The sequence below is a fragment of the Terrapene carolina genome, unplaced genomic scaffold, assembly GCF_002925995.2.
Source record: "Terrapene carolina triunguis isolate 2854851 unplaced genomic scaffold, T_m_triunguis-2.0 Scaffold62, whole genome shotgun sequence".
Classification (NCBI taxonomy): domain Eukaryota; kingdom Metazoa; phylum Chordata; order Testudines; family Emydidae; genus Terrapene; species Terrapene triunguis.
In genome coordinates this window covers 60,509,962-60,523,956 of record NW_020664413.1, presented here as the reverse complement: position 1 = coordinate 60,523,956, position 13,995 = coordinate 60,509,962, and the positions used below count along the sequence as shown (strand labels likewise).

The 13,995-nt window shown below is 46.9% G+C and overlaps 1 protein-coding gene and 1 pseudogene across 1 annotated transcript; both read left to right on the top strand.

Annotated features, from left to right (window-relative positions):
• Positions 1 to 2,816: 2,816 nt before the first annotated feature.
• On the top strand, positions 2,817 to 4,574 carry LOC112123577 (gamma-crystallin B-like). Its single transcript, XM_026647700.2, has 3 exons — positions 2,817 to 2,825; positions 3,228 to 3,467; positions 4,260 to 4,574. Exons 1-3 carry the CDS (start codon positions 2,817 to 2,819, stop codon positions 4,533 to 4,535), a joined length of 525 nt encoding a protein of 174 aa, XP_026503485.2. The 3' UTR covers positions 4,536 to 4,574.
• Positions 4,575 to 11,110: 6,536 nt separating this feature from the next.
• Positions 11,111 to 12,309, top strand: LOC112107330 (annotated as a pseudogene).
• Positions 12,310 to 13,995: the final 1,686 nt, after the last annotated feature.

Sequence of the window (13,995 nt, the reverse complement as noted above, 5' to 3'; positions counted from 1 at the left end):
GAGTCAGTCAGTCTCTCTCACTCACTCACACACACAGTCTCTTTCTCACTCACCTCCCAACACATCCTTGTATTATTGTTGTTGTTGTTACTTCTTGGTACTTCCTGCAATGCACATATATTCTCCGTAATTTTATTCTTTCAAAGTGTTATTTTAGTATTTTGACTTGGCTATGCATTTCATAATTTTTATTTCTCTTACACTTAAATTTAATTCTTTGAGTAGTGAGTTCTAAAGTGTCTAACCTGTCCTGGCCGGAGTAATTATCCCTATGATAACTTTTAAAAAATATATATTATATCTAGGTTTTTTTGTTTCTACTGGTGGCGCACATAGGCACATACCTCGGTGCAAATGAGAAAATGAGAAAATTTATTTCGCACCTGGATGGAAAAAATTAGAGGGAACATTGACCACAATAGCTGTAAAATGATTTCTGTATCTAGAGCACTATTTTATATTCCAATTTCCCAAGGAATAACATGTTACCCCAATGTCTCACAAAACCAAACTGAACAGGTCAAACAGAATCTTTGAGATGCTGGATGTTAACATATACAATGGGAAATGAAGCCAACTTTTATACAGCACAAATAATGTAACAACCCACCAACCAACGGTCAGCATCCCGAACAGCAACACCACCCATTCAGTTACCATGGCAAAAGCTGACAGGGATGAGTCCTTTGAGGAATCAGTAAAGAGTGGATGGCACTGATTCAGTCTGGCCCACTCAGAGTGAGGAAGACTTTTTCCAGCCCTTCTCCACTGAGGAAGTGGAGAGAGCACTGAGCTACATGAAAGCAGGAAAAGCATGTGGCCATAACAAGATTTCCACCAGAAATGCTGTTAAAATTTGATAAGCAGAGCATAAAATGGCTGTCAATTTTCATATCCAGTGTCATCCAAGAGGACAGCTATGGCAGAAAGCTCGGATACTAACTACACCAAAACAAGGAAAGAACCATTCCCTCCAGCTGTCTGATATAATTCAGCCGTGCTTCCAAACTTCTGGAGTGACTAATTCTACAAAGGATCATGCTCACATTAGAGCAGGCTCTAAGTGATGACAAGCCAGGTTTCAAACCTAGCAGGAGAACTTATGACCAAGTTCTTTCTCTTACCACTGATATAGAAAATGGTTTTCTACCAAAAGAAAACAAAAAGACAGGGGCTGTGTTTCCTGACTTGCTGGCACACTGGCTTGCTGGTCAAGATGTCAAAGATGTTACTTTGATGCATTGTTATGGCTACAGAAATGATGCTTCAAAACAGACAGTTCCAAGCAGTGCTAGGAAATAAACTGAGCACATGGAGGAGCCAGAAGAACAGGTTCCCTCAGGAGGTCTGTTCTTGCCCAAACATATTTGCAAAACATCTGTCTCCAGATATCTCAAGACCATTCAAGTATGCAGATGACATCCACCTAGCCTCAAGAGACAGGTTTCAGAAAGGTTGAGGACAACCAGAACAAGATATGGCAGCCATTACTGGTGACTGCAGGAAGTGGAGACCGAAGCCCAGCACGTCAAAAACTGTGTTGTCATGCTTTCACATCAATCAAACCAATGCTTCATGAGAACTCAACATCTTCTTGAATGAAGAATGATTGGCACGTGACGTAAAGCCAGTATACCTACAAGGAACTCTAGCTCACACACTTACCTATAAGGATAACATCACCAAGAGAGCTCAGGAAATTAGCAGCAGAAATGACCTGTTAGATAAGCTTGGAGGCTCAAGTTGAGGAGCTAACGCACAAACACTGCATGGCTTGGCACTAACTCTCTGCTATTCAGTTGGAGAATACTGTGCTCCTGTGTGACTAAACTCTCCCCAGACAAAGCTAGTTGATGTTTAATTGAATCAAATGACGAGAATAACAGGGACTATGAGACCAACAAACTCCGGGCAGCTGCCAGTCCTCTCTACTATCCCAGCTCCTATCAGGGAACACTGTAACATTTCAGTGAAGAACCTCCTTGACACAACCCAGGAGATAACCACAACTGTCAAAAATACATGGGAGGTGCCTCGCCGCTGGCACATCAGCGGAAGATCAGTATGGTCTAGGTTACAGAACATAGGACTTAGCCTGATGGGAGACTGCCAGGCTTCGGGCTGCCACGCTATCCGTGGTACAAGCTCTACCATTTTGGATGTGGGGTGGTGAGGAGTGCGGCAAATGACTAGACCTGGGGACTCCAAACAGCTCCGTGTGGCTGCAGGTGGGGATAGACGCTGCACACCTACTGAACAGCTGCTCATCTCATGCTGGTCTCTCAGGAGGCCGTTCCAGACTCCATACTGCTAAAACCCACATGATGTCTACCTAAGCCCTTTTGACATTATTTTTGACATACAAATTTCTGTTTTTATCTCCCTACTTTCTATTTTGTTGTTTGAACCCTCTTCCATCTTTATTGTACCACTTCTGCATTCACTAATAACAATGCAACAGCAGAGACTCTATAGAAAAGTGATGTGATGGCATCGACATCCAGTCCCCTCTGTCACTTGGCCAGAAGTTTCTCTCTTTTCCTCAACTACGTTGTCTTCAATGTAAAAATGGCTGTGCTGACAGATCCAGGGCCCAGAACTGGTCACTGGTAACAACTGGAATATAACCTGTTCCCCACTACAGAAAACTTATGGACACTAATACAAAGACTGAATGAGACCCCAGAGTCATGAGTTGGCTCTATGAACAGAGAAAAGACTTTTGTTAACGTGTGCACACTTCGAACTGGTTGTGAGGTATAAAAAGGCAGTTACCCAGCTGGAGTACTATGGTTTGCAGCCTGAATCCAGCTACGATGGGAAAGGTAAGAGAAACCTGTCTGGATTGGATTGTTGGGTATGTCAGTCTGAAGCCAGGGACCTGATTCTCCTCTCATTTACATCAGAGTTAGTCTCTTGATGTCAAAGGAGTTACTCCAGGCCGATACCAGTAGGAGAGGAGAATCAAGAATGCAGAGCTAGGGGACCTACTGTCTCTATTAGTCCCTGTATATTAATCTCTCACAGCCCAATTCTGTTTTTGCTTACACTTGTGTAAATGAGGATCAATTCCACTGAAGTATATCAATTTATGATAACTGTGAGTAAAATGTAAGGCCCAGACACTTCAGGCTTAGTGTGCTGGACGGAGAGAAATTGGAATGCCAGGACGCAGTCACACTGTATAGGATGTTACTGAAAACTCTGCCGTTTGTTTCTCGCACTAGATCACTCTTTTTGAGGACAGAAACTTCCAGGGCCGCTCTGTTGAGTGCAGCAGCGACCGTCCGGATTTTCAAAGTCAGCTCAGCCGCTGTAACTCCGTCCACGTGGAAAGTGGCTGCTTCATGCTCTATGAACGTCCCAACTTCCAGGGACAGCAGTTCTTTCTGAAACGGGGGGATTATCCTGACATGCAGTCTGAGGGTTTCAGCACCTCCATTAAGTCCTGCCGGATGATCCCACCTGTGAGTTCGATTTTGCTTCTTTTTTTTTTTCTTCCAAAAATGGTAACATTGCCCAAGCCACTGTCATAAGGTTCTTATTTGATCATTTTCAGCTTAGCTACCGAGGACTGAAAACAAGAACTGCTTTCTTCCTCCTAGTGGTCGTCCCTCCAGGATAGCTGAGGGGGACATTCAAGGGATAGGATAGGAAACCTTCCACTGCCTGTTCCGGGCCTGGATGCAGCTCTCCTTTGGTTAAGTCTATGGACAGTAAAGGACAACATACTTCCAGTTAAGAAGGGAAAATGTTTCCGTAACTTCTGGGGATTTGGAGATACACTGGGCCCACTCCCCTCACACTGGTGTAAAATAAGGAATAACTCACTTACGCCCACAGAGTTACACCAGTGTGAGGGGAGAATTGGGCCCCAATATTTTCTGTAACGCTTTCAAACAAAGTCACTTCTCAGTTACCTTGATTCTGGGGCCGCTGAAGCCTGAAACAGCCCCCAGCAGAACTTGGCATAGCCTAGGAGACCACTTTGCTCACTGAGGATTGGCCAGCATTGTACATTCCAGCCCCGCCCCCTCTTGCACCTGGATGGGCTCCCTCCTCCCCACCCCAGACATGCTCCCTGCACCAAGGGTGGGAGTCACGGTTCGCGTAGGTCTGAGTCAAATGGGTGGATGTGCTGCCTTTGCAGCATTCAAGGATTCCCCTCCTGTGGGGAGCAGAGGCAGCTTTAAGGGCCCAGGATCACAGGCAGCCAGCCTGCTGCAGTCACTATTACCCTGTCTCATTTTCTGTCACAGCACAGGGGCACCTACAGGATAAAGATCTATGAGAAGGAGAATCACAGAGGCAACATGGTAGAGTTAACCGAGGACTCTCCACAAGTCATGGACCAGCTACGCTCCCCCGAGATGCTCTCTTGTTCTGTGCTGGACGAGTACTGGATCCTTTACGAATTGCCGAATTACAGAGGCCGCCAATACCTGCTGAGGCCAGGGCAGTACCGGAGATTCAGCGAGTGGGGCGCTATGAGTGGCAAAGTCGGCTCTCTGAGACGTGCCACTGATCTCTACTGAATCAAGACGCCTTTCGCCTGGAAAGGTCTCAATGAATAAAATGCTTTAGCAACCACTGTGCTCTCAGCATGCTGTTGTAAATGTACTAAGGGGAACATTGAGGCTTGTCCTGTGTTCTTGGGCTACAGTATCATCCTCTGATCCAAAAGTTGTCCCTCATCTTTCCCTGCCCTCCCCCAGCATTGCATAGCTACTTCCAGCACAAAGTGCTCAACGCCAAACCCAGGGCTCCGGGCTAGGCAGCCACACAAGGGAGTACAGGGGCACCTTCATGGCTGTGCTGCCCTTACCCAGAATGCAGTGCAGGACATGTAGTAGGAGCTGAACCATAGAGTGAAACATGCAGGACTTGGACCATAGAGAGGCAGATGGGAGGACTGTAACCATACAGCTACACTACAGTCTAGATCATAATCCTCCAGCCTCCCTCCCCCCTTATCAGAGATTTGGAGCTTGGGCGAGAGGGGCCCTGGGCTGAGCTCCAGCCTTCACTCCCTGGCCAGAGGGCCCTGGAAGGACCACCAGGGAGCAGCAGCCAGAGCCCCCTCAGCCACCAGGCATGGAGCAGGCAGAGCTGAGCACCCAGCTGATGGCAGGAATCAGCCACAGCCCCCTCCCAGCTGAGGGGCAGCGCCAGTCACGGCTCTTCCCCCAGCCAGGGTCTGAGCCTCGGGCCTAATTATCTGATTACACTGGAACCTCCTGTGTGTAACAAAGGCGGAGGTTTCTGGCCCAGAGGGGTGTAAAGCGAAGCTTGAAAGTATGACTCAGGTGGAACCAATGCAGAGTCATCTGCCTAAATCTGCAGCCAGCCTGAAACAATAGCTTTTGAACAATGCACCTCAATGTGAGGTCAACTGCAGGAACCACCAACACCAGCCCAGCGGAGGACTGTGGGAGGCAGGAATAGAAATGCTGCAGGCCCAGCCCATCCAACCAAACAGATGCCCTGGAGCCTGGGTGAGAGTTTTTGGAGCTCCACTACCTTTACCCCTGTATCTCAGGGTGGGAGGGACAAAGAACCCCCTCTTGTCCCTGAGGGTGGAGGGCCTTTGCTCCCATTCCTGGGGGAGGGGAGGGCCCCATGCTGCTGTTCCTGTCTCTTTTGGTGGGGAGTCATACAGAGCATTCACCAGGCTGGTGGAGGGGGAGCCACAGAAAGCGCTCACCAGCCATACCAGCAGCAGATGTACTTTGGATCCAAAGAGACTGTCATATACAGCAAGATGCATTTTAATCCTTGGGTCTTCATGGACAGTGATGAAGAGTCACCGTTCTGGAAAGACTAATCTGTATATATGATTATCAAGGTGTGCAAGGGACAAGATTAAATACAAAGGAAAGAGCAAAGGCAATGAGACATTCAGTTCTAGCCTGCCCTCCAAGGCGACAGTACAGACCCCTTATGGAGACGCCAAAGGTGAGGCCGAGCTGAGTGTCTGCTCGTAGATCAAAGACACAAGCTCTTTTGTCAGTGAGAGAAGCCCAGCATTGTAGCAGGGGCCAGGGTTCCAGTAATAAGTGCTAGACAGTATCATCTCCAATGGCCTGTTGGCAGTATGGGAGATGAATTCAATAGAAATCTCCAGACAGACTGCCCAAAACCTGTTGGCATTCTGGAAGCAAATGGCCTCTGCGGGACAGCATGAGGCTCTGATCCAGCAAAGCACTTAAGCGCGTGCTTAACTGAAGCTCATGGATAGTCCCATAGAGAAAGTTACGCATGTGCTTAAGTGCTGTGCTTGATTGGAGCCTGTGCGAAACAGCCTGTCATGGGGTTCACTCAGCAGTGGGGGCACTCAAATAGAGAGGGGGCTTTCCCGGGGCGCTGGCCCAGCCAGAGGCAGTGGGGGAAGAAAGCAGCCTGCCAGCCAAGCTGTTGGTGAGCTGAGTGCTCCGACCAGGGGCTGGTTCTCTGCACAGCGCTGGAACAGGATGCGCCCCAATGGGGAGGATGTGGAGGAGCAGCAGAGCTGGGGGAGGCAGGGAGAGGAGAGCGAGAGGGGGAGCATGTAAAGGGTCAACGGGTGGGCAGCAGAGGAGACATGTAACGCTCCGCCGCCTGGTGCCTGCCTGCACTCACCAGCCACCACAGCTCACAGCGCGCAGCCAGTGCTGGCTGGAAACAGGACAGGGGGCGAGATCCTGCTGGCCGAGAGCCGGCACGCAACAGGAGCTGCGCTGATGGACCAGCAGGGGGAGTGGCTGGCCCCGTGCGCTGCAGCTTTGCCCTGCCACCAACCTTGCACACCCACCCCCATCATCGGCCACTGGATTCGCCCCTCCACTCACTGCTTGTGAGAGGTCAGCTGCTGAGCAGGGATCTGGCCAGCAGCCGGACCCACCAGTACTGATTGGGGGAGACAGAAAATATGGAACAATTTGTAGGTTTTAAGAAAAAGTCAGGACACCTGCAGGAAGACTTAAATACAGGAATGTCCCTTTAAAAACAGGACACCTGGTCACCCTACTCCAGACCAGCTGTCCAGTTGGTGTCTCCTGCAATCCTGTGCCACTTCCCAGTGGCTGGTAGGAGAACCTGTGCCTGCCTGCTACTCGGGGTTCCAGACCAGCCAGCCTATAACTAGCAACCATGGTCTGTGTTATCCCAGACTCTATTGCTGCTCTCCTAGGCTGCTTCCTACCTTCCTTTCACTGTGTTCTGGACCATCCCTGGGTTACCATTAGAGCCTCCTCTGCTCCCTGTGGCTACTTCATCCTCTCTCAAGTTCAAGTCCTACAGTCCAAGCAGGATCCCAGGACTTACTGTCTCCTTAGAGCACCTCCTTCTCTCTTACTAATGTGCTTCCTCTCTAGGGAGTAACTGCAGAGTTCCTTCCTGTAGCCCCCTCCTTGTGCGCCACTTCCTGGTTTTATACCAGCTCAGCCTGTCCCTGCCCAGCTGGCCTTCATCTTCCATCAGACCTTATCTGCCCTAATTCTGCTCCCGGTGCAGCCTGTCTCAGCATTAATTGTCCCGTTATACTTACTCAGGTCTGGAGTGGGGTAGACACCCCAACACCCAGCCATTATTTGAGTGCACTCTCTTAAGCAATATATACTGTAGTGTTGAGTGCCCCCTTCTGTTCTCAGTCCTACCACTAGGTCAGGAGTAAGTCTACTGGAGGCAGGGGAGTTATATTGTTGTATAAGTGTGGTGAGAGCAGAAGAAAGCCCTGCAAGGGTGCTACTTGTCACACTCTTCCAAAGAAGAGCAACAGCTAACCTGGCAACCTTTTCAGCATGAAAACGAAAACAAGCCCAAGCCATCCAAAGGGGTTGAGATACTTAGTACAAAATAACCCCTAATTATTTATATTAGTTGCTCTCCTGCCTCATGACACATCATGCAACCCAGCATTTCCACCTCCCTCTGTCTAATGCCACATGTCTTGCTCTATTATAGTCTCTTTTCAGGAAAGTAACATTTTTCTCAATGGTTTTCATATACATTGTCTATTGTCCTCCTGTTTTCTGCCTTCCACTAAGTGCCATCCAGTCAAAGGCTTGTTTAGGAATACAGTTTTTTGACATCTACACATGGCCAAAACACTTCAGCCTTCTTTCACTAATCATGATCTCTATAGCCGTTGGCCAAACTCCTACACAGGAATAAAGGGGTGTGTCATCAGAAAGCCATAAACAAAATAAACCCCAAAGAATGAATGCTGAGTGTCTAAGGGAAGAACACAATGATCCAAATGCTCTGGGGCAGAGTCCTAGTTACAAAAGAGGACAGGATGTCAGATCTTCCAAGGTTATCTAAGTCTCGTTGAGATTTGTAAGCAAAGGTTTGGCCAAAGGCTAAAACCCTGGAGTCTAGATAATACTCTTAGTCCTGCCATGAGTGCAGGGGACTAGACTAAATGACCTCTCGGGGTCCCTTCCAGTCTTATGATTCTATGAGTCACAGTATTAGCCACTTCCTTTAAAAGGATATGGGGGAAAGACAAGCTTAGGAAGCAGTCTGTATATTCCAATTAGAGCTCATCACAAATTGGCTGATCCTACAGTGACTGACAGTAGGGGCACAGGGTTTGATACACTGAAAAACACCGGCCTTCTTAGCCACTTGGCAGAACTTTGAGAAGTGTGTGGCATTCCAATGGCTCAAGGTGAAATAACACCCCACAAAAATCTGAGCGCAAGCGTGCTCCAGAATTTCAGGTTTTAGCTCTTACCCCATCCCTGTAAAGGAGATTTGGCTACAGCACCAGAAAAAATGTGCTTAAGTGACTTACCCAAGACTATCTTGGAGCTGGGACTGGAACACAGGGGTGCTTGATTCTTACTCAGACCCTTAGGGCTCCCTTTTTTCTAGTATCCCAGGAGGTGACTACTTTGTGGACAGGAATTCTCATGGGGCATAACTATTGGCCTCTAGAAAACAGGCTCAGTGTTGATTCAATAGCTGCTGAGAGGAAAGATGGTCTAGTGGTTAGGATGTCAGTCTTAGACTAGGTAGACCAGGGTTCAGTTTCCTCCTTCACCCCAGACTTCCTGTATGACCTTTTGCCAGTCATTTAGAGACCTGAGGCAGAGAGAGGCTGTCTTTAAAATGGGTGTAATAGCATTTCCCTACCTCACAGGTGTGTTGTGAATATAAACCCATTGAAGATTGGGAGATCTTACCAGATACTGTGGTAACAAGAGTGCAGTGGGGTCTACAAAACCCCATACTGAGCACAGACACAGGGGGGAGGACACCCTCTCCTGTCTACAAGCAAGCAGCTTGATCACAACCCCACACAGCTGCCAGAGCTGCCAATCATGGAGGGAGGTACCCACAGCTGCAACCAATAGAGGAAACACAAGGCCTGCTATGAAGGGGAGCAGGCAGAGAAGGAAAAGGAAGTAGAAAGGTCTGGGAAAGCAGTGGGGTGACAGCCCTTTCTTCTCTTTCCTCAGCGTGCCCTCCAGTATCTCTTTCCCTCTATCCACAACATTCAAAGCTCACCCCGTCTGGCTAACACCCTGCTGAGTGAAGGAGTCTGGGTGCGCTTCCCTCCAAATCCTTCATGCTCCTGTGCCAAAAATAGCCATTTGCTCCATTGGAACTGGAGACTAAATCATTGCAAAGAACGCTTTTAAATAAATCACCAAGACATCCAATTAAGTTTGCATGCCAAGTTAGGTGACAAGGTGGATACCCTTACATGCCTGACCAGGTTTCTCCAGCTGCACATACAAGCTCAATTTTGTGCTCTCCTTTCTGAGTGTGCCAGTTTCTTTGCTTTTAAGCATTGCCTCTTGGAAATATTAAAGTCTACATGCATTGATTTGCACCCCCGGTTAGGTGTGCAGTGGTTTGTTTTAAAGGTTTTAGATTTTGGGAATAGACATTGTCATAAGAGAACAAGCCAAATGGCCCATCCAGTCCTGTATTCCACAGGGACCACTACGGGAAGTGATGTATTTCCCCATGATGTACTGATTGTGTTCTTCTAGGGAAGAAAGTGTCTTCCTGGCTCCAGCTGGTGATCAGTTTATGCTCTGAATTCAAAACTGAAGCAGAGCAATTTGTAAGAACATTCAAAAGAAGAGAGTTTGCCAGGACTAAAACTGCTGAGCTTCAGTATTAGCAAGTAACCCATAATTTGAAGTCAAAGCAAAATGTCAGATAAGACCCAGTTGGTTCAATTGCTCAAATATTTGAAGTTGCTATGTTGATAGCACAATCAGCCCAATAAATGGTGAACTTTTCAGAAGGTGCAGGGAAACATGTAACCCTCCCATGTGAAGTCAGTGCAAAGTCTACTTGAATATGTCTTTTGATCTCTGCTATTCCTCTCTCCTTCCCTTCTCTTCCCTCCCCCCACATAGCTGAGCTATGGTACATGATACACGGACAGAAATTCCTTTCTGTTACTGTCTTGTGGAGTCAGGATATGTTCCAATATGTAGGGTAGCATTGCAGCATGTATTATGATACACATCTGATGTTGTTTCTTTTGCCTGCCTTAAGGGCATCAGTCATTTTCCTATAGTAACTGAGTTAATATTTTGTCATCTCTTTATAACAAAAGGAGTAAGAAACAGTTTGTTTTCATGAAAGAGGCGTAGTGTTTGATTATGGGCCAAATTTAGACGTGGTGTAAATAAGTGTAACTCCATGGAAGTCTCTGGGCTAATTCAGCAGTGGTGGGTAGATGGGATAGAATGCACATATGGGCTACGTGTGCTGTTCGATCTCACTGGCAAATACAATTGAGGACCATTTTATCTAAAGAAGATAAGTCTCTGTTTAACATACTGGGCCAGATCCTCAGCTGGTGTTGATTGGCACACATCAATTTACACTCTGCCGCCATTGCCTTCAAGGTTATATAATGAACAGTTCATTAGCACTTGGGGCACCAAGAATATCACAAATGTAGCAAAGATGATGAATGCAATATGCTACGTACAGTAAATGCCATTCCTCATGATAAAGAGAAAACATGAAATCCCCTTACTCATCAGAAAATGCCCCTTTTGTGTTATTCTTGCAGTTGCAGCATTAGGTCTGCTGTAGATAAAAGATATCTCTGTATTTGGTCATGGCTCCGAGCTGTCACCTCTACAAGCTGGTGAAAATGGGAAAGGTGAGCAGAGCAGCAGGCCTGCAAGACCAGATATGCCAATATCATGATCTAATACGTGCATTTGGGTGAGGTTTTATAAATATTTACATTGCAGATTGTCTTCTACCAAGACAGGAGCTTCCAGGGCCATTGTTACCAATGTAGCACTGATCACCCGGATCTGCAATCCTACTTGAAACAATGCAATTTCAGCCAGGTAGAAAAAGGCAGCGGGACGACTTATATGAGTGCCCCAATTACTTGGGACAACAGTACTTTCTTAAAAAGGGGAGAATATCCTGACTTCTGAAAGTGGATGACTCCACACAGTGCCCCCTCCCCCTCCCAACACCTCCTGCACACCACTGAACAGCTGATTGTGGCAGGTGGGAGCTCTGGGAGGGAGGGGTAGGAGCTGATTGGTGGGGCCCACCGGCGGGTAAGGGGAGGAGCTGATCCATGAGGCTGCCGGTGGGTGCTGAGCACCCACTATTTTTTTCCCATGGGTGCTCCAGCCCCAGAGCACCCACGGAGTCGGCGCCTATGCTAGGTGCTATACAAACATAGTAAGAGACAATACTTCCCTGAAGAGCTCACCATGGAAACAGAGAAGACTGACAGAGGGTGGGAGAAAGGTCATATCATCCTCATTTTACATTTGCAGAAGTGTGGCACAGAATGCAAGTGTCTTGCCCAAGGTCATAGGAAGACCGTGATAGTGGTGAGAGCTGAACCCACATCTTCCCCATCCCAGTCTAGTACTTTAACCACAATGCCACCTTTCCTCTCGGCAAACAGATATGAAAAAAGAGTATCTCTCTGTGTATGTTTCTTTAATAGCAGCCAGATTTAATCAGTAGAAGATCTGTCTGGCTTTCGAAAGTTAGAGGTATTTCAGTCTTTCCTTCTCTGTGGTCCCTTTGCCATCTCAGAACACCGGCTCCCACAAGATCGAGCTCTTCGAAAGAGATGACCTTCAAGGCCAAATGTTGGAGCTCACAGATGATTGTCCCACAGTTCAGGATTGCATCCATTATCCTGAGATCCACTCCCTCAATGTTTTGGGTGGCTCTTGGATCTTGTATGAGCTGCCGAACTTTGGAGGGTGCTGACAATACTTGCTGAAACCCGGGGAGTACAGAAGGCTCCTTGACTGGGGTGCTGTGAATGCCAAAGTTGGCTCTTTACGGCGGATGGTGGATTTACACTAAAAGATGGTGTTTTAAATACATCATTGACAAACTCCAAATTCCTTTTTCGGTGTCATGTTTGCTAGAATATTTTAAGTAAATTTGAATTAAAAGAGGCACCAAGCCATGGAGTCTGATTTAAGTTTGCTTGGTGTCCCTAGCCTCTGTTTGCCAGAAGCTGGAAATGGGCGACAGGGGATGGGTCACTTGATGATTACCTGTTCTGTTCATTCCCTCTGAAGCACCTGGCATTGGCCACTGTCGGAAGCCAGGATGCTGGGCTAGATGGACCTTTGGTCTGACCCAGTATGGCCGTTCTAATGCTCTTAACCAGATCCATAGATGGTTTCAATCAGCATAATTCCACTGGTTTCAATAGAGCCATGCTAATCTATACCAGTGGAGGATCTGGCCCAAATGCTCAATAGCCAGGCAGTCATTATGCAAAGAAAGAAGTGTGCCATTCTGGATTAGTAACAGCACGCTATCCCTGCTCTGACTGAGAAAATTCTATTTCAAATGAGTTATAATAAATGTAATTATGTCTGCATATAGCAGTCACCTCAGCCCTGCAGCATGCCGCGTATCATTTACAAGAAACAGTAAATTACAACAACACTATAAAACTTATGCTACATTTTAATGCCCACCATCATTCATTTAAGGCCTGATTCAGCAGAGCACTTAATCATGTTGTTGCATCTTGTGCTCCCTATACAACGTACATAATATGAAGGGACCATATGAGTACAGTGGGGTCCAGATAACCATGTTTATAGCTATACACCAACATAGCTCCATATATACACTGCTACTCTGGAAGGGTTCTTCTTATGGCTTTCAAAGCAGGATAGTGAGGACCACTAGAGGGCTCACAAAATACTGAAAAGGGATACCACACAATTCCTTATACACTACACATGTGCAGAACTTTACTGAATATCGATGGGATTAATCACATGCTGAAAGTGCTTAAAGATGTGCTTAAGTGCTTTGCTGAATTAGGGCCTTAGCTGGTGACTTTTTTGTTTTTTAAAACAATGATTGAGGAGCATGAAGAGACCAAAGTAGTTTTTGTTTGTTTTTGTTTTGTTTTGGCCTACCAAAAATAATATTCCTTGCCCTGAGCCAGTAAAACTATGTGCATTGTTTGCTGTCCTGGGTGCACTTCTGGGCCCCAGAGCGGAACGTTTGTATGTGATTAACCAACAGGAGAGGGCATCAGGAGTTCTGGTTCTCTCCCCAGATGTATCATAGACTGCCCCTGTGACCAAGGGCAAGCGGAGTACTCTGAGTTTGGTTTCTCCATCAACAGTAATTCTCAGCTCCATGAAGAGTGTTGATGGGCTGTACTCATTCATGTTTGTAACTGCATTGAGATCCTTGAAGAGATGCCATGTAACTACAAAGTGTGCAGAGAGTCGGTATCGGAAATAGACAGTCTGGCTCACCCTCTGAAAATAAGTTTGGGGCAAAATTCTTTCAAATTTACACAGCACATTTAATCTTCAATATTCTGCTCTCCTTAGGGGCATGCATCTCCTTCCGAGACCTGTACATGTGAGGTTTATGGTTTGTTTAAAGGAGTGACTGAAAAAGTTTTGATTTGGGGGCTGAGAATGAGGCAGCCACCATAGGAAAGAAAGTGTGTGTGTGTGTGTGTGTGTGTGTGTGTGTGTGTGTGTGTGTGTGTGTGTGTGTGTGTGT